This window comes from Carassius auratus, chromosome 16, assembly GCF_003368295.1.
Source record: "Carassius auratus strain Wakin chromosome 16, ASM336829v1, whole genome shotgun sequence".
NCBI lineage: Eukaryota > Metazoa > Chordata > Actinopteri > Cypriniformes > Cyprinidae > Carassius > Carassius auratus.
Window position 1 is genome coordinate 13,843,735 of NC_039258.1, and position 22,012 is coordinate 13,865,746.

The 22,012-nt window shown below is 37.9% G+C and overlaps 1 protein-coding gene across 2 annotated transcripts in view; it reads right to left on the minus strand.

Annotated features, from left to right (window-relative positions):
* Positions 1 to 7,195: 7,195 nt before the first annotated feature.
* The window catches only part of LOC113116197 (carboxypeptidase Q), a 48,146-nt gene continuing 33,329 nt past the window's right edge, over positions 7,196 to 22,012 (minus strand). For both annotated transcript variants that reach the window (XM_026284181.1, XM_026284179.1), the window contains exons 5-8: positions 20,730 to 20,841; positions 16,982 to 17,073; positions 12,833 to 13,034; positions 7,196 to 8,699 (exon numbers count right to left, since the gene is read on the minus strand). In XM_026284181.1, coding sequence (XP_026139966.1) covers positions 8,539 to 8,699; positions 12,833 to 13,034; positions 16,982 to 17,073; positions 20,730 to 20,841 — 567 coding nt within the window. In that variant the 3' untranslated portion in view covers positions 7,196 to 8,538. The remainder of the gene's footprint in view (positions 8,700 to 12,832; positions 13,035 to 16,981; positions 17,074 to 20,729; positions 20,842 to 22,012) is intronic.

Sequence of the window (22,012 nt, forward strand, 5' to 3'; positions counted from 1 at the left end):
TTTGTTTAAAGAAAAGAACAGATGAGGTGATTCTTTTTTTTTTTTTTTTTTTTTTTGTGGTAATCAACATTATGTCAGAAATGTCGTTGTTTTCTTTTAAGAACTTTATTTTTAAAGCCTTCGCCTACTGCCGCTCAGCCACCTTGACTTTATTTTAGGTCTCCTCTATAACTCTGACATATTTTGTGTGCTTGAATAAAGATGTCCTAACGCGCAGCTTGGTGGAAAGGGGGGAGTTGATTCTATAAATAAAGCATGATGGATGGGCATCACGCTCCATAACCCTATGTAAAGAAGGTGACTCTTCAGAACTTTAAATTAGTTTGTGTTGTGTTTACTGGTGGGGTGGCTTCAAGTGTAGGTAAATGGAGGAAACAGTGGCCTTTCCCGCTCACATGATTTTCCAACTCATTACACCGACAAACTCAGCGTAACCTCATTAAACTCATTGGCCATATATGGAAGTCTGTTAGTAAGCTGATTACATTTTTAAAGGAACACTTCACTTTTTTTGAAAATAGGCTCATTTTCCAAGGGGGGGTGAAATGCTCGTTTTCACTCAATATCCTGTTAATCTTGAGTACCTATAGAGTAGTACTGCATCCTTCATAACTCCAAAAGGTCTTTAGTTTTATTATATTTAATAAGAGAAAGATAGTCTGTACCGATTTTTCCCGGAAAAACACGACCGACTGGAGGCGTGATGTGTGGGCGGAGCTAAAGAATCACGAGCACGAGTAGGCTTTTGCGTTGAGAGCGTTTGGAAGCTGTGACACCGTGAGGAAAAAACCAACCAAAACAAACCATGGCTAACAGTCAGATTCAGCGTATATTTATGATCCAGAATCAGATCCCGAGTCTGAAACTGAACGAGAGCAGCAGCAGCAACGACTCGCTCCGAGCGGGGCTCGAACCCGGGTCTCGGCATGGGAGGCGGACGCACTAACAAGGAGGCAGAGATATTTGAAGCAGTTTTACTCACCGACTGCGGTTCCAACACACGATCGTGGCCCTTTTTTTCGTTGGGATTGCATCATCCTTAAGAAATAAACGATACACAAATCCGTCGTCAAACTGGGCCATGTTTGTAAAACAAGCATCTTCGAAATGCAGGGAACAAACACAAACACTTGCACAACTCCGTTGATGCTCTGTAAAAATAAACTCCATCCACTGGTCCCTTAATGCTGGTTTGTTTTTTTTTTTTGGTAATCTGTGCAGGGTTGTCTTGCCCTGGCAACCAAAAATACACTTCTTTTGTGACATTTCGCGACGCTCTCGCTCTGATCACTGAATGCCTCTGCTCTCAGTGCTCTGCTATATGGGAGCGCGTGCTCTTCCGGCAGACGTGCCCTAGGACCCATATAAGGAAATTCCGCTCCATCTAACGTCACACAGAGCCATACTCGAAAAAAACTTTCCGAAACTTGTGACAAACCGGAAGGAGTATTTTTGGAACAGAAATACTCCTTCAAACGTACAACTTAATTTTTGAAACTTTGTCCATGTTTAGCATGGGAATCCAACTCTTTAACAGTGTAAAAAACTAAGTATGCATGAAATAGCATTTCACCCCCCCCCCCCCCCCCCCCCCCCCTTTAAACAATTTTTGAATCCATTCAGCCGATCTCCGGGTCGATCTTTTAGCTTGGCTTAGCATAGATCATTGAATCTGATCAGCCGTTAGCATCTCACCCAGAAATTACTAAAGAGCTTAGTAACTTTTCATTTTCCGTCAGTCTTAGTACACTTAGTAACTACAGTAGGAAAAATATAGAATCTCTTTGGTCATTTTTGAGCTAGCAGTGCTACCGCCAGACCCGGAGTTCGGCTGAATGGATTCGAAAACATTAAAACTCAACTGTTTAACTCTAGGGGAGTTGGAAAATTAGTCCCTTATGGGATATAAAATGGGTTTAGTATGATCAGCAGTAACCACGTCACAATGAGTGCTTTTACTTTCCGCAATCTGTGCTTCCAGGACCTGTAATTAAATTACTGACCGCTTCCATATGCATCCATCCCAGGCATGCTTTTAAGATCAAAGCCAAGTCTAGCATTCCAAACAACTCCAAACCTCACTTCTGTATCCATGATCTCTGGGAAAGTTAACGGATCGCTCCTCCTGTGTCTAGAATGAGCTCTAACTTTTGTTTTCATAGGCCGAGTGGTGCCCTCACAAATCCTGACATCATTTGCAATAACATACACAAATGCGGCTAAAAGCTACCAGCTGTTTTAAACTCAAACCAATTCTCTCCTACATATGAGCTGGAAAACAGCCGCAAAGGTGCATTTCTGTGACTTTTACCACCACACCCCAATGTCTGCACTATGTAACTCAAACGCAGCAGCTCAAATCCAATCCTGACTACACGAAAAACAAATATGAACATTCTCCAGAAGAAAGGTTAAAGTTATGTTCCAGGTTCAATAAAAATTTAATTCTGTCATTATTTATGTATTTGCAATCCAATAAGACTTCAATTTTGTAACATATCTGAAGATATTTTATTTTTAACAAGCAACATTTTCACACTTCAAAAATACATTGTTAATGTAATCCATATGAATCAAGCAGTTTAATTCAAGTCTTCAGAACAAACACCATAAACCGATTTAATTTCATATATAAATATATCAAAGCACATACAGGGAATACATCCAGAATCTCAAGAGTGCTTGGTTAAAGGGTCACCCAAAAATGAAAATTAGCCCATAAATTACTCACCTTCAAGGCATCCTAGGTGTATATTACTTTCTTCTTTTAGATAAATCCAATTTAAGAGTTATATAAAAAAATTGTCTTTGATCTTTCAAGCTGTTTAATGGCTGTCAGCGGATGTTGCACTGCATCAGTCCAAAAGAAGCCAAATAAAAAGTGCCCATCTATAATACAAATTGCCTCACACAGCTCCAGGGGGTGAACAAAGTCCTCATGTAGCAAATCGATGTGTTTTGTAAGAAAAATAACCATATTTAAAATATGATTATGTATGATTATGTAAAATATAGTTATATGTAATACAATATGATTGAAAATATGGTTTAATTATGTTTTATATTTCAATTTAATAACACAGACATCTTACGTCATCCTCCCAGAACTGCTTCCATGTACAACTATTGGCGTAAGCTACATTAAAGTGATTATTACGTTTAAAGTTATGGATATTTTTCTTACAAAACTGCATCTATTCACTACAGGAGGCCTTTATTCACCCCCCGGACTCCTTTGAGGCATGTATTATGGTGAATCTGTGCGCTCTATTTGGTGGTTTGGAATAGCCAGGACAATTTTAAATATAACTCTGTCACGCTGTCTAGTCTCTGTTTCCCTGGGTGTCCACTAGCGGGCTCACTTCCCCTTAGGCACTTCACCATAGGCATTAGATTTCCTCTAGTCTTGTCCTGTAATCACAGTAATTGCACTCCTGTTAATTGCACCAGATGCAGGCACTCTATTGTCATTAGCCTCCCTATAAATTCCAGTCTTTTCCTGTTGTTTGGATGGAGCCCTTACCCTTTGTGTTCCAGCATTCTCGTCCCCCGAGATTATTCCTGTCTGCTCGTCCTCCGAGTCCTCTCGTATTCCGAGTCCCTTTTCCTGTCCCTTTCCTTTGTTTGTTTTGTTTTGTACTGATTGGTTGGTTTGACCTTGGCTTGTTGACTACGATTTGGATTATCCCTCATTAAAGACATCGCCATTTGGATCTCTCTATCTCCCTGTGTCTCTCTGGTGCACAATCGTAACAGAAGGACTCCATCCAACAGACCCAGCGGTATGTCCTTTCATGTCTCCTCCCCAGCCAGTATGGTGGAGCGGAGGGCTAAATACTTTAAGTTAACCACCTTCCGCCAAGAGGGCAATGATGTGGGTGCCATGGCACTGGTGTTCTGGTCCCTGGCTGAGGGCATGGGATATAATGATGCGGCCCTTAAGGACTATTTTAATACTGGGCTGGATGACCCGGTTCCTCAGAAGGAACTGGCTCAATTGGACACATTCGGGTTCTGGGAATTTGTGTGCTACTTGCAGCATCAGCTTCTGTGGGATGACCCAGCCACTCTTATCTCTTCGGGTGGGATGGCCGCCAGCCCAGCGCCATCTCACAAGAAGCCTACCAGCCCAGCGCCACGATGCAAGATGCGTCACAGCACAAGGTGGTCGTCAGTCCAGCACCACTGCCCAAGATGGCCGCCAGTCCAGCGTCACAACACAAGGTGGTCGTCAGTCCAGCGCCACTGCCCAAGATGGCCACCAGCCCAGGTCACAGCACAAGGTGGTCGTCAGCTCAGCACCACGATGCAAGATGGCCGCCAGCCCAGTGCCACTGTCCAAGATGGCTGCCGGCCCAGCGACGCTGACCAAAATGGCCGCCGGTCCAGCGCCACGGCCCAAGATGGCTGTCGGTCCAGAGTCAGGGTTAGTCACCATTGTCTTCCACTGGTGATCTTCAGGGACAGAGTCAAATCACCGGTGATCTTCAGGGACAGAATCAAGTCACCGGTGATCTTCAAGGACCGAGTCAAGTCACCGGGGTTCTTCATGAACAAGGAAACACCATGGGAGTACCAGAGTCTCGTCATTTCCCTGTTGAACTATCGGAGCCTCTCCATGTCTCTGCTGAACTACTAGAGTCTCCCCTCGGCTCGGCTGATCTATCAGAGTCTCTCCTCGCCTCTGCGGAACTTCCAGAGTCTCGTCACATCTCAGTCGAACTCTCTAAGCACCTGACTGATCCTGTTGTGGCCATGGAGGCTACCCGTAACTTGTTCATGCGCTTTGTTTCAGACTTGCCCAACCAGATTTGTCCTCCTGTCCATTTGACCACACGGAGGTGGTGGTCTTCTGCTCCACCTTGGGGGGCATCTGTTTCGGCCGCATGGATATGGTGGTCTTCTGCTCCGCCCTGGGGGACGTCTGGTTCGGCCGCACTGATGTGGTGGTCTTCTGCTCCGCCCTGGGGGGCGTCTGTTTCGGCCGCACTGATGTGGTGGTCTTCTGCTCCGCCCTGGGGGGCGTCTGGTTCGGCCGCACTGATGTGGTGGTCTTCTGCTCCGCCCTGGGGGGCGTCTGGTTCGGCCGCACGGATGTGGTGGTCTTCTGCTCCACCCTGGGGGGACGTTTGCTTCAGCCACAAGGATGTGGTGGTCTTCTGCTCCGCCCTGGTGAGCGTCACGTGATGTCCTTCTTGGACTTGTGTTTTTGTGTTTTGGTTTTTTTGTTTTTTCTGTCCTGGCCCTCCGTCCCTCCCCCTGATCCTCCGCCGGTCCACCTCCCTCCTGGATTTCTTGTCTGTGTCTTTCATTCTGTTTCCCTCTAAGGACCTGGCCCTCCGTCCCTGCCCCTGATCCTCCGCCGGTCCACCACCCTCCTGGACTCCTTGTTTTGTGTTGCACTTCTCTTGTCTCTGTTTCCCCATTCTACCTGGTCCTCTTGTCTCTGTTTTACCATTTTATCTGGCCCTCCGTCCCTCCCCCTGGTCCTCCGCCACTGCACCTCCCTCCTGGTCTCTTTGTGTCTTTGGTTTTCCCTTGGGTTCGGGTGGAGCATCTGGCAGCTGCTCTGTGGAGGAGGGGGTAATGTCACGCTGTCTAGTCTCTGTTTCCCTGGGTGTCCACTAGTGGGCTTACTTCCCCTTAGGCACTTCACCGTAGGCACTAGATTTCCTCTAGTCTTATCCTGTAATCACAGTAATTGCACTCCTGTTAATTGCACCAGGTACAGCCACTCTATTGTCATTAGCCTCCCTAGAAATTCCAGTCTTTTCCTGTTGTTTGGATGGAGCCCTTACCCTTTGTGTTCCAGCATTCTCGTCCCCCGAGATTATTCCTGTCTGCTCATCCTCCGAGTCCTCTCGTATTCCGAGTCCTGGAATACTGGGACTGATTGGTTGGTTTGACCTTGGCTTGTTGACAACGATTTGGATTATGCCTCATTAAAGACACCTGCATTTGGATCTCTCTATCTCCCTGTGTCTCTTTGGTGCACGATCGTCACAAATTCCGACTGGATTCGTCTGAAGAAGAAAGTCATATACACGTAGGATGCCTTGAGGGTGAGTATAACACAAGCTTATTTACATTCCCTTTAAGCTCCTTTGTGGCATAATGTTGATTACAATGTTAAATAAATACATAAATTATTTTGAATCACTTATTTCTTAAAAGAAAATTGAGTAATAATGAGGCACATACAATTTAAGTTAATTGGGCATTTTTTTTTGTATTTGACCACAGAAATTAAAAGCTTGTAATTATAGAAGACTGGGTATTTTCACACACACACACACACACACACACACACACAAAACTAAAACTACAATCAATTTGTTCCTTCATGATTTTCTTTACAAAAGTAAATGGGGACTGTTCACCTTTGTAAGTGCCTCTCTGTAGCCCCGATTTTTTTTCAAATTAATATACTGTAATATCACAAATGCTGTCGACTGAACTTAACTTGTACAGAACCAAGAATATTGCTTTTAAGAAATGTTGTGGCTGGATCTTGTCAATATATTGCATCGAGGCCAGAGAATAAGTCTTGGCAGCTTTTGATGAAGTTAAGTCTCTGAAATCCCAGGAAAATGCTTTTATGATATGGTCTCTAATCTGAGGCCCAAGGCAATGTAAAAGAAGCCTTGGGTCAATGGTTGTAAACTCTTGTCATCCGATCAAAGCAGAGAAAAAAACTCATGAGGAGTAATTTTTCTTCAGGAAACTGACCGATTAGCTTGTTAACCAAACTTATCTTTGTAATTTTATTTACAAAATCGTCTGTGCCAAGAAAAAATTGCCAAAAGAAAAAAAATGCACAGATCCCAGGAAACAGGCACATACAGTAACCTCCCAAGTCTGTGACATTTCTCTTTGTGAAACATGTGCATTCAAGATGCTTGTATGATTCAGATTTAGTCATGGCGAGTAGAAACCTGTGGGAAAACCAAAGACTGGGGCCGATTTTCTTGCATAATATTCATATGTCCTCTCAATCCATGTTGTCATAGAAACAAGAACTTACTTGTTTGATGTAATTGAAAACCAGACATTAAGTGGAGCTCACATTAGCACACACACGTACACATACAGCATAAAGAGGTCACAAGCATCCACAGCATTTCCTTCACTTGATAAAAATACAGTAACACACAGTTCAATATAAATACAGGAATAAAGAACAGATCCATCTAGATGATTTTTGTGCATTGTGTTTTATTTATCTGAAGTCTGTGATTTTTCCAATGTTTACATTTCAACCATAAATTTGCCATCTTGTCTAAAAAGTTGAAAACCAACTCACAAAGAAAGGTTTGAAACCAGTTAATCACTGTTAAAACATATATATTTTTTTCTGTTTAAGTAATGAAAAACAAGCCAACATGAGAATTTTTCCTCGCAGCTCAAGCAGTAGGGTGTTGTAAATTTAATTTAGAATTTAATTCTCACCCTCGTGTTATTCCAAACCAATTTAACTTTTGTTCACCTAGGAAACACGCAGAAAAGGAAACCTGAGAGATTTCTGTCCCTCAATTGAAAGTTCATGCAAGTTCATACGAAAATGTGTAAGCTTCAGAGAGTTCATAAAGACATCATAAAATTAGTCCATATCATTTGTGCAGCCTAATTGTCTTCTTAAGAATCACAATCCCTTTATACCATAGATTTAATTTATCCCTCTACTTACACATCGATCAATACACACGATAAGCCAAAGCTTACCACATTGGATTATATAATATACATTATAGTATACAGTGTACACTATGTGCGCTGATCAATTTTTATATATGAATAAATCTGTTAATCATATAAAACTATTGCATCTCTTCAGTAGACTCGGACTAAACTGCTTATTCATTTGGACTTTTGAAGTGTTAAAGTTTGGTGGAGTGGACTTTCAATGGAGGGAAAGAAATCTGTCAGCTGGATGATTTTCATCTAACTCTTTAATAACAGCTTATGTTGAAGTATGACTAAACAGTAGCATATCCATTACTTATTGTTTGCTTGTTTGTTTTAGGAAAGGAGAACTAGGCTTAGTTTCCAAGGGGAAGTCAGATGTTCTGATGACTAAGACATACTCAGTTTGTGGAAAATGACATCATAATACCATTACACAGTTTGTCACTGTTTACATGAAATTGTGAAGCCAAGACTTCCCAAGCTAATTTTAGCCACAGATGCTGGATCTTTATTCATAGTTTTTTTGTGTGTGTGTGTGTGTTGTTTTAATGTAATTTTAATATACATTATGAACCACTTATTTTTACAGAATTGACAAATCAGTGCATAAAATATGAATAGAAATGACATACAGTAATTTCACATTATAAAACTAAATTAGACGATAGAAAATGAAAAAAGAAAATTCCGCAAGTATCGATGTAGCAGTATATATTACATGACAGTGGAGTGATCAGGAGTGTACCTGAGGTTATGATGAATTAGACAGAGAATTCTCAAGGTAATGATGTGATCGACCGACTGCTATGAGCTGATGGACAGGGGTTAGTTCAGCTGTTTGTCAGTGACTCACTATCTGGGGAGCATTTCCTCCAGGTCAGCGACCACATAGGCCACCACAGCCCAAACAGCAGAACACAGGTTCATCTCCTCTGGGTTTTGAACGCTCATTGTGTCACCGTCGCTGTGGTGGAACCAGAAGTACCTCTGGTCTGCAGTGTGTAGGCTGGCGCCTGAGAAAAAAGATACATAATGAAGAGAACTGAAATGGTGTGATTCTGTGTTTCATATGTGTGAAAATGGTCCTTCTGCCTTAGAATATTAAATAGTCTGGCTTACGTCTGTTAATAAAAATAGTTCACCCAAAAATGAAAATTCCATCGTCATTTACTCACCCACATGTTCCAAACACATTCTCTCCAATTCAGTTATTTAAAATTATGAATACATCAAATGTTCTAAAGCCATATGATAGGGTTATATAAGAAACAAATTATGGAAGCTTGTTTCTGGAATAAAAAATTAAACAGGACTTTTTTTCTCAGAATCTATAGAATTTTGAGTTTACAACCACAGAATAACACAATTAAATATTAATTAAAAGGTATTTAAATAAAAAAAAGTTAATTGTGACTATATCTCAAAGTTGGGGAATTGCATAACAAACAGACTTCTGAAAATCTTAAATTATTAGCTACTATACCATATTTTTCGGTACATAAGTTCCTTGTTTATCATCTGAACTGTGCTGCAATTTAAATTGTAAAGCAACTTATATAATGAAAATAATATCAACATTGGCAATTTAATTTAGCTTTAAAAAAATTAGTTTGGACTTCCCATTTAATATAAATTCCACACACACACACACACACACACACACACACACACACACACACACATATATATATATATATATATGTATATATATATATATATATATATATATATATATATATATATATATATATATATATATATATAAAACATGATTTAGAGATGTGTACAGATGTGACTTGTTTGGTATTGAAAATTTGAACCGGTGCAAAATATAATAAAGCGCAGCTTATTTTCTGATAAATACAGTCTGTCAAACATCTGAACAAATAATTATTTTGAATTAGATCTGAATGATTTGTTCACTTTTTAGATGAATCTGGTTCACAGTTCACAAATCTAATGGTTGTAGCATCTGACTGGAGGGGGAATATTATCAATTTCATTCAGCTTCTCACGCAAAAACTATTGTGTGGATCAAGAACACTGGGAATATAACGAGTGACATCAACCAATTTTATGATTCATTTATGGTGCTGAGTCGTATTTGAAACGTGAAAGCTCCTGGCCACTTTCATTGCAACAGCATGAAATAAAAGTCTTCAGAATTTTGCTTCTTGCATTTCACTGAAAAAGGAAGTCATATGTGTTTCGAATGACATGGTGTGTAAATTACCATTCATTTTGGGGCCATTACAAAATGACTACAAGCTATTCTTTTTGTTTAGTTTTAAACTCTGTATGGGTTTTCATATTCCTAGGCCTTGATTCAAGTGACGCTGATGACAAGCTGAACATGGCAGTGACTCATTAACACAGCATCACTCATGCAAAATCATTTTAAGATCAGTGTGACATAAACATGGACAAAAACGTTTTCTATATCCCTCTGCAGGCCTCATTCTCTTTGTTTGGAGGAGCAATAGAATCCAGAATGCATGTGGTTGCAGTTAAAGCCTGTTTGCCTGCCATCTATTTCTGTACTGATCCCATATGTGAACAGGCACCAGCCGCAAGATTCTTTATTCCCCAGGAAATTTAGGGACAGAGATTTGTTTGACCTTAGAAGGGTGCTTGGTGAAGCATTGCTTATTCTCTGGCCTAGAATCAATAGTGTGAGGTGTACAGTGCAGTGAACTGAAAAAACTGCACAGAGTTGAGGCTACGTTCCAACAAACCTCCAATGTAAATGCAACTATCAGTATGGTTTTTAAAACATCTATTTGGTTTTATATTTAAAGATTTTTTATTTAAACTAAACTTCAGATTGCGATGCTAATGTTCAAACGAGTTATTCACAATCTGCTATGATTACTGTACTTTGCTTGTTGAGTGAAATTCTATCATTAGACTCTTATCTTGTAAAAAAATTTTTTTAAAGTTTCAAGTAAATTACGTACTTTTCTTTTCATCTATTTGGTTATATATTTAAATATTATTTATTTAAACTAAACTTCAGTTTACAATGGTAGTATCTATCTATCTATCTATCTGGCAATACTAGTTTTAAAATAAATTTTTTTTTTTCAAGAATGCATTAAATTGGTCAAAATTGACTCGTATATTGTTACAAAATAAACTATATTTCAAGTAAATGGCATTTTTTCTTTTCATTTGATCATTAAATAATCCTGAAAAGAAATATTTTACAATTTCTTCAAAAATATTAAGCAGCACAACTGTTTTCAACATAGAGCTGGATAGTAATAAGAAATGTGTCTAAGCACCAAATCTGCATGATTTCTGAAGTATCATTTGACACTGAAGACTGGATTAATGATGCTGACATTTCAGCTTTATCATTAAATTTAAAGATATTAAAACAACAACAACAACAACAAATTATATTTTATATTATTACTCAATTATGTTCATTGTAATTACATTTTTGGTCTCATAAATGCAGCTTTGCTGAGCTTAAGAAAGAAAGGGTAATTTAACAAACTTTCTGCTTTAGATTTTTTGATTATTGCTGATGATTTTATTATTACTGACTGCACTGTTAACACTATACCAGATCAAAACCCATAATACTACATCACATTCGCGGTAAATTCTACAATACCCAACAGCAAATACAAACCGTATCAAGCTCCGCTTTTGAGTTGGTAAGCTGCCATGACTGTAACAGAAACCATCTCAGCTTACATTAAACTTGAGAGAAGCTGTTGAAAAGCGATGCCAAGATTTCATGTTTGAATTTGCAGCTTTATCAAGGGGAAAAACTACAGAGCAACTTCAAATGCAGCACAGAATGGAAAACAGAAACCAGCTCAAGTTGCTCTGTATTGCAGTGGTTGTTTAGACAGCTGTGCAGGTGATTAATTTGTTTTAACGTGTTGGCTTTAAACTTTCGGCATGCATTTCTACGTGACTCCTGCTGCATTCATTTTTTCCTGCAGTGATGTCAGTCAGTTCATCTGAAAACACTGTGTGCAGTGCAGCGAGGGAACAACCGGTCCTCTTGTGTGCCGCAGTTCATTGGTGGTTAAAGCAATCAGACTGGTGACTACTGACATTAATGAGATTTATCCATTCTAATGCTCAAGTAATTTAATATGATGATGGGAGAAGGCAGTATAGCTGCCATGCGTGACTTTTCACAAGAGCTAATGACTGCTTATACAGTGGGGTCGCAGGGTCTGAAATCACACCGTGAAGCAAGAACAAAGAAAAGTTATGACATAAAATGAACACCAAATATTTATATTTCTAGGTGGCTAAATCAAATGTAAGCAGATCTGTGACACAGATCAGGCAAGGTACAAAAGGTCAGATATTCTTGCCAGAAAAAGATGCTCTTTGGAACATGCTGGACGACGTGAATTGTTAAATATTGTTACTATTTTTAATGTTCAACTTTTTACTTTTTTATGCTAAAGACAAATCAAAAAGATAATAATGAAATTTAAATTTAAATCAAATTAAATTAGAAAAAAGGACTTTAGGACTTACACCAGAAAACTGCAGAGAAGACACTCCGATGCTACAAACGGAAATATTGAAGATACTGGTCACGGTTTGTTATCTTAATAGCAATAGAAATGATCAATAGTCATAAAAAGCAAACTCTGCCAGTTTTCTGAGTGTGAAAATATTAAGTGATACACTGCATTGCACCTGTCCGGATCTGCTTCTGGGGGCTAACCATGTGAGCACTCTTCACTTCTGCCAAGTTTCCCAAGCTTTTCAGAGCCAATTTCACAGACCATTGGCTGAACTCAAACAATTAATGCAGTTCTTTTAGTCATTAATCTGCTGAAGTCCATTGCGGTTTGAATGAGGAAAGCAAAAAAAAAAAAAAAAAGGAGTATCAATTAAACACATTACATGTGTATAACCATGTTTGCTTAGTAAGTGGCTTCTTAGCTTAAAATTGACAATGATAAAAGCAAATATAAAAAGTATAAAATAGGTTCAAAGACTACATCTTGTGTTCACAGAAGAAAGAAGGTTTGGAATGACATGACAGCGAATAGTAATTTTCAAATTTGGGTGAAACGTCCTACAGATTACGCCGTTTTACTTTGTTAATTGCAATCAATCACAAGGCATGATCCAGAAATGAATTCTGCTAGATGAAACTGACCTGGAACCCCGGCTTTCATCCACATGTTAATGTCTGTCCCCTCTCCATGTTCTTCAAGCGACGTGACATTGATGGGAGCCAACAGTTTCATCAACTCCTTCATGATTCCCCGAGCTTTGTCACTGCCAGTGAACTGCAGTCCCAGTGGACTGAAGGTGCCCAGGTCAGACTCCATTACCAGGTCAAAGTTCGAGATGTTTGCCTTAGGAGAAGAGAAGTCACCACAAAAATCAGAGTAGAAATATGTAAAAAAATGCTATTATATTATATTATATCCAGTGCATTGTGATTGGACGATAGCCTCAAGCGTGTGACGGAAATGCCCCTTTACCATATGGGTCAATGGTGAAGAGTTGGGGAGGTGGAGGGGAAAGACTAGAAAGAAGGTAAGGCTGCTATGATTATTTATAGTGGGTCTCTCTTGTGTTGGTTGGAAAGATGATGTGATTACTCATGGTGAATTGGCCGGCTTGATTATCTACGTGTGGTTCTCTCTCGAGGTGGTTGGATGGATAGTGCGGTTATTGATAGGCAATTGGCCGCGTTGATTCTCTGCGTGTGCACCTCCTGAAATGTGTTAATAAAACATCACGTTGTAGGCTACTCTCACAGGAAATAGTCCTCATGCTACGTGAAATCTGTTGCACACATATTTGGTTGAACTGTTCCGGAACAGTGTTGTAAATACAAATTATCCACTGATTTGTAGTTGTGTCCTCATTTAGAAGGCAAAACAAAGTAGTTTAGCTTTCACAACGAAACACACAGCTTCGCCACATCATGGCATTAGCAACAACAGCGAGAATCTAATTTATGCCTTCTTTCTTTGCGAAAACATTTTGGTGGCGTTATGCAAATCTTCCCACATCGTGACGTAGACATGTATGGGCGTGTTAGAACAAGCCGTATTAGGTAGGTGTAGTTGACTCTTAACTTTTATAAAGAATATCTCTTTGGATTTGAGACTTTAGTCTTTGCAACTTTACAGATCATATTTATGTACCAAGAGCTTATAACACTCCAAAGAGAAAGGAACAATTGAAATTGCATCATATGAACCCTACCCCTTTAAAGCCACAGCAGAATTGTTGCACATCTCCAAACAACACAGCATTTTAGCTTCGGAATGAATCTTCGTTTTGAACAAATTGTGTGAATCAATGTTTCAAAGCCCTATTCATAAACAGTAGGGGTGGGAATCACCAGAGGCCTCACGATACAATATTATCACAATACTTGTGTCACTATACAATATTATTGCAATTTTAAATATATTGCAATACCCTGTGATATATAGCGATATTACAGTGCTACTTGAACTTGTACAAAAAGGTTGTCCAGACCTTTCAGCAATTGGGGCATTTGAAATTAAATTACTGTTAAAATTTAATTCTATTAAATTAAACATGTAGTCTTACATCTAGGGATGCGCTGAAATGAAAATTCTGGGCCGAAACGGACACCGAAAATTGCACTTGGCTGAAAACCAAAAAATGCTTTGTAATGATTATTTGTTATTTTGTAAGACTTTTTAAATGTAACTCAATTTAATGATACTGAATAATAAAAATAAAATAAAAACAAGCCAATAAAATAACCACACTTTTACTTAAAGTAACAATAAAACTGGACAGAATTTATATTAATATTGGTAACACTTTACAATAAGGTTAGTTAAATAATATTTTGTAGGTATTTTCACAATCAAATTGATTAATTAATCAAAACATGTAATTAATTGGATTAAATACTGTAATCGACTGACAGCCCTAATTATATTATATCATATTATATTATATTATATAGCAATCAATTATATTTTTTTTTAATCGGGGCTCTTGTAGCTTGAATATATTTTTTTATGTGTTTTTACGTGTTTTTATGTTTTTAATGATGGTTGGTTTCATTCTCAACTGTGAATTGCCAGCCCAAGTCATACAAAGTTCTACCAACTATCTACATGACTGGATGCAATACAGTAAAAAGTTGGTTCAGTGGCCAAAACGCAGCATTGAATCCTGCTTGGCCTGAAACCAGCACTCTCTGCTCAGAATCCAACCTCATAAAGTAAAAACGAAATCCCATGGCAATGTGCAGATACAATGGAGATTCAAGTCCAACTGCTGGCTAAATTATTCCATACCATAAAGTATCACTTTACGACACACAGACCTGACAAATACGGTTTATTGCACTGTTGGTCCAAAACCAGAAGGGTCCAAGTAAAACATTATTGACAGAAATAAAAGCTAGACGGATGGGTGCCACAGCACTTGGGTTTGTGTGGGAAATATCAGCCAATTTGCTCTTGCTAAAATTAGGATCAAGTCTGAGAGTATTTTCACCATTAAAAGAGAAACCACAAAAACCTGGTAAAACCTTTTTGTCAGATGCCGTAACCCAAGACAGTAAAATAATCCATTTAAATAATTCTAAACAGAACTAATAGTGAGGGCACTGTGTGCTTTCAGGATAAAAGAGAAAGTCCATCCAATTCTTTGATGAAAGATTTCAAAAATGCTCTCAAGGACAAAAGAGCACTTGTATAATGAACAGAGCAAAATGTGCTTATTTACAAAGTCTACATTAACCTTTTGAAACATTCTGTGCTTAACTGATATAACAACATTTGCAAACAGTTTTCAAAATACATAAAACATGCCATATATTGTTAGTACAGACAACTCAGGTGTTCTGTGGCACATTCTAGAGCAAGGGTGTCAAACTACTAGAAGGTCTCAAGCTGTGTTGGACTAATAACTAATATTAGGGTAAACATATGAAATACACAAACTGCATTCACATATGCAGTAAAAGGCGAATGTCCATGATAAATTATAGAAAAAAACATCTTTCAAAAAAATCTTCTTAGGGAGTCTTCTTTGTATTCATGTTGGTTTCATGTGGTTTTGAAAGTTTTGCAAGAAAAGTTTCAATATAATGACAGTCACACTTTATTTTAAGGTCCAAATCTCGCTATTATAAAAAGCAATTAACTGTGATTTTTGCCTTAATTAGCTGCAAAGTTGGTAATTATTAATAGTAAGTAACGTAGTTGTTAAGTTTAGGTATTTGAGATGTAGAATATGGTCATGCAGAATATGTGCTTTATAAGTACTTATAAACAGCCAATATGTTAATAATAGGCATGCTATTGAGCAACTAGTGAGAATTGAGCCTTATACTAGTGTTACCTTTAATTCACACATCGTTAGATTTTTCAGTTGCACCACATGGCATTTTACCACCTGAAATAACCAACTTGTCATAGAAAAGGTCAAATTATTTTATTCTTATTGACCTTGACACATTGTCATAAAGACCCACAGGGGTCCTCTCTATGATATTTTTTTTCCCTGCATGTTTTTGCGTGTTGGCTTAAAGTTTTTATAATAATAATAAGAGATTATGCCAAACTACTTAATAAGGTTTTCTTTTCAAGATATTCATTCCTTTAATGAGGCTTTTTTCCTACAGTATGATATCAGGACAGTTGTGTCACCCTCACATTTTGACATAATCTAGATTTAAACAGAAATATGTATACTATATCAAGGTGAATTTCATTTCAAAATGAAACACATGCTATTCATAGAAGAGGTGTATTCGGGTCAATGCATGTCAGCATTTTTAATGCTTTTATGAACAAATTAATCAGAGGAGAAAAAAATCACTGACAGACACTAATTTAGCAACACTGGCAAATTGAACACTGAAGAAAAAAATTAATAAATGAAAAACCTCTGCTAAAACTAACCAACTAACTAACTTACATTAATAAACTTATGCATAAAAAAGAAACATGAATGGTAAAACTTATTCAAATCCAATTAATATTAATGCAATTTCACAAATACTTTATTAACAATTATTTAGTGTAAGCATGGATTCAATTAAATAAATTAGGTATTACTTATCTTGACATGTAATTAAATTATCAGTGTTAAAGCTGTAAGTTGTGAGCTACTTGCAACACAACAAATTAAAGATTGTACCTGTCCCACTGTATGTGAAAATAGAACATTACAAATATTCGTTCCAATAGAACAAATGAACTTAATTAACATAAATGCATCTTTACATATTCGACACCCTTGTTCCAAATCGTCCAACAGAACATAACAGTGTTAGTATGATAGGGAAGTGTACTTTGTGCTGTTGGAAGTACTGAGCAGCTCCCACCCCGCCTGGCTCCTCCGCGGACCACAGCACCGTCCTCAGTGTTCTTTTGGGACGCAGCCCTGGGGACCCAAGAAATCGACAGTATGAGCTAACCACATAATATTTCAAAATACATTTTCATAATGCAGCCACTGTAATATTGCTTCACTGCCTAAGATCAAGGTTAGCCGCTTTCATCATTCAGATCTTTAGCAAAAAAAGAAAAGGACAAGAGAAGATTAAATTTATTTTTAAAATAAAAGTGCATATGTAAGGTCAGGTTGACACATCAGAGACGGCATGCTGAGGTATCTGGGAAGGCAATGCTAGATGATCCCGGCCGTCCAGACAGTTGCATACTGGGCACTTGATAACTTGTCTGTACTTCCTGCAGAGTGGAATCTGTGAGAGATATTTTGGCCTTAATTGTGTTGGGCTTTCTTGATGATCCAGATGGGAGAGCTGTCCGTGTGTGCATCCATCTCCTCAACTGCAAGTTATACATTAGAAAACTGGTCACTGTGTCCAGGTCAAATAGCACAGAAGAGGATGCGGCCGAGGGAACGTAATATACCAGAACATGAGGTTAATATGGGTAGATTTATGGGTTCTGAGCAAATAGCTCACACTGTTGCAATAATAATAAAATCTTGCATAGTAGAAGTGGAGCCAAGGACTCGATGAACTGAACGTTGTTGTTGAGCATTTAAAATCTTGTAGAGAATGCTTACTCTACAAGCAGTGAAATTAATCATGTTGTCTGTGGTTATTGTGCACCATTATAGCTATATTTCGCCAGTGTTTGTGGACGCCCATTGCCAAGAGAAAGATGTTAAATACAAATGAGCACAAACCTCAGTATTGCCTGTGCAATAAAGCAACAATAGAGAGGAGAGGGGCCAAGAGACTCACACCGCATTGCATATTGACACTCAGCAGGAATTTTAATAATCTCCATTAATAACAGAATACTCTCAATTCAGTGCACTGCTTCTACAGTTACCGCACTTGCCCCCCAAAAAAATATGCATACAGTCTGAACTAAAACATCTTCAAAAAACACGAATCTTGTACAATTATTTAAAAATAGTAATACAAAATACTAAAAGCAATATAATGAGTTATAAACACATGCATTTTCATGGAATTCTTCATGGCTAATTTTAGAAAAGTAATTTAGAGTGGCAATTAATTCACAGCACATGACATATTTTTGGATATTTATAAGTATGATCTACCGTTTAGAATTTTTTAAAATTATATAAAAAAAAACCCATTAAAAATCAAGCATTTAAAAAAAAAATAATAATAATCATAAAAATGCTTATAGGGAAAATCTGTGTCAACACAGCTAGAGGGTGTGGTGAAAGACTGTCACCATTAGCACATAAGCAACAAGGATAGCTAAAGTCAACAGATTTTACTAATAAACCATCTAATCTCTGTGTAAAAATAACATAATGATGCTGCCATTTTTTTTTTCATTTCTTTATAATTCAACTTTTTTTTTTATTGTTCAACAGTCAAAATTTCACAACAGTATTCAATATTCACATTTCCAATCAGTTACATATTCAGCCACTGGTCACCATTAATCTAACAAAATAAAAGCACATGGAAATGTAACAGTTGTTAAGGAGTCCTGCCTCATCAATCACACCATTTTTATATGCTGCCATAAATGATTCCATGTTTTTTTGTTTTTGTTTTTCTCCCCAACATGCATTCATATGATGCAATTTCAATCATCCCATCAATCCAATCTTTCAAATCAGGGGTTTTGGGGCATTTCCAATTGCGCAAGATCATCCTGGCAGATGTGATACTACCAATCTTAATAAGGGTAAAAGCATTTTTTGCTATGTTAGGTACAACTGATTTATCTCCAAGAAGGCATAATTGTGGTTCCACAAGAAAATTTAAGCCCAACCACTCTTCAAGTATTCTCAGAGTTTTATGCCAAAATGACTGAACTAAAGAACATTCCCAAGTCATATGTAAATAATTGCCCTATTCTTCCTTACACTTCCAACATAGATTATTTCCAGCTATGCCCATCCTTTAAAGTCTAGATGGATTATAAATCTATCTTTATACAATTTTTTAATGAATAAATTTCCCCTTAGCTTCCCTTATGTTATTACCCACATTAGATAAGATTTCCAGTCAGTTACTGATGCTGCCATTTTTATAAATTAGTTTTTCTCCCCCTGTAATTTGGCTCAACTCTCAAGTGAAATTTACAAATTAGTGGAGAACTCAGCAAATATTCATCCATGAAATTTAATATTTTGGCTTTAATCACTAATTGTTTACATTTTTTAAACTATCATTTTTTTCGGAAACAATAAAATAAAATTTACTTAATATAGCCTGGAAACCATCTGAGATTGGGTTGAATGACCCTATAACTTCTCTCATGTGTACATCTCAGTCACTAGCCGGGTTTCCATCCAAACCTGCGAATTTAACTTATGACGAAAAACTGAAATATCGCACAAAACATTTTTGAACAGGATAGCAAAAGTCCACTAAAGGAGGTAGAGCTTTTTCACATTTGGCTCCCAAACTCTGGAATAGCCTTCCTGATAATATTCAGTGTGCAGACACACGCTCTCTGTTTAAATCTAGATTAAAAACGCATCTATTTCGCCAAGCATTTGAATAATGTATCTTAAACTGTGAGTGCAGTTGCATCTGATCAAATGTGCATTTTTATTCTTTAGCTTGGGTTAAACCAATGATGTCTCTATTTGTTTCTATGTTTCCCGTGGTAACTAGGATTTACACAAGCTCCAGTCTGGACCAGAACACATGAGAAGAGATGATGCTGACCCGTCAGAGGACCCCAGATGATGCTAACCCTGAATCAACAAACAGAACTAACAAAGATTGCTACAAGTGTGTCTGCATCATATAATAATTGCTGTTAATAATGTTAATCGTCTGGCTGACTACGTCTTGTATACATTTTTCAGGAAAATCCTGTCATATGCACATAAACTGACAGTCACCACTTATAAGCTACTACTAAATATTGTGGAAAAAAACTTAATTGTCTGTGAAGTTGCTTTGTAATGATTTGTATTGTAAAACAAATAAACTTGAATTGAACTTGAATTGAACTGAGTGTCCATCCAACCAGTCAAAGAGAACAAAATTGCCACTTCCTGATAAACTGGCACTATACATCACTAAAAGAAGTAGGAAAAGCTACTGAATATAATAACTTTCCTATATAATAAATGACTTGCACCTCAGAACAAGCAGACGAAACACAACAAATGCGGTCATTGCTTTCGGAGGTGGATGCTGCTGTAAGGAACGCAGTCATTTAACTATATGACCATTTAACAACATTTCAGATGCTGTGGAAAGAGATCGTTTCACTGGTAAGTCAGGATTTACCATCCCATATCACAAACTCACATTGCTTTTTTGAGGCGCTTGTAGGAATTTATTTGCAAAACGCATTTCCAACTCCCATAATTCGCATTAACCCTTTTTCGCACAAGTCATAAACCACCTCAAGTGAGCATAAAAACCTTTTAGTGAATTAAGGCATTTTAATACGAAATTCAGCATTTCAATCAATCTGATTCTGATGCGATACATCAAAATGCGCATAAAAGCAGGCTAATAGAAACCCAGCTACTGGCAGCTGTATATAATTACATTTTTAGTCATGTGACAGAGAGAGGGGTTCTCGAAATGTTACCGTCTTCACAGGTCTCACCTAAGTCTCTGATCAAAGAAAGTGCTTCCCAGGAAATGGCGACCCCACCTCCATCATCCATAGCGCCCTGGCCCACGTCCCAGCTGTCCAGGTGACCACTGAGCAGCACCACCTAAAACAGAACCAGAGCAAAATCATACAAATAAATAGTAAAATACATTTCTCAGCATTGTTTCCTTTTTTATAGTTACACAATTATGTATTCTTGTATAAAAAGGGTTTACATAACAGACTGTTAAGGGAAAAAAGGCATCCTGGCAAACTTTTCCAGATGTTGACTGTCAGTCTAAATGGATCTTGTCAAACCCAGGACACAGTAAAAGCCTTTAAACTGATCCTCTAGATTAGATTTAAACTCTAAACATCCTCCTCTTATAGTTCTATCACTGGCTAAATATATCCCTCTACTCCGCCGAGAGCATCTTCTACCACTTTACGTTCACTTTTGGAAGAGCTACAAAACTTTAGGAATATAGCTTACAAATAATTCTCTCCAATTTTGTTTTATACTGTCAATCTGCCGTTCATACAATAGCCTCCATGGGCTGGTCATATTTTATGGCAATAAACATCCTGAATGCTGATAAATCTCCTGAACATTTGGGGAATAAAGCTCAAACGAAGTCTGTTTTTGAGACTCTACTCAGTTAAGTGAGGATTTTCCAGTTGATTTGTCAGCTATCTGCCTACAGCATCCCGTTGGCAAATAAACAAATGCTGTCTGGACATCCGCCAATCAGCTACAAGCTCGCTCCCTCCAAATGTATTTTTGAATACTGTGACAGATTTTGTCTATTTACCGTGTCGTGTTGTTGTCAGTCTCATGACAGGTTAACACTCCCAACAGCATCATGAGAAAAGGCTAACGGTAATCTATGCCAACCATCTGTGAGTTACAACGGGGTGAACTCTAAAGCAACAGCCAACGTGCCAACAGCAGAAGTACAAAAACATTCTGTAGTGACCGTTCTTTTGTGTCGAACAAAATCTTCTGTGAGACTTTCATGATCAGACACCAGAAGCACAGATGGAATGTCTAGGTGGAAACAGTTCAGGCTGTTCTTTAGTGCTGCTGAATTATTAAACAGGAGACAAATTGCTTCATTATTTTGTAATCCTGGTGCCATATCAAACCCAAATTGTGTTGTTTTTTCATTTTTAAGATTTTTTTTTTTTTACAGTATATACGAATAAACCTGCTAATGGCAGCTTTCAAGCTTTAAAAAGTACAAAGAGCATCTTTAAATTAGACAATATGACTGTTGCGCAGCTTGTCAAGTCTA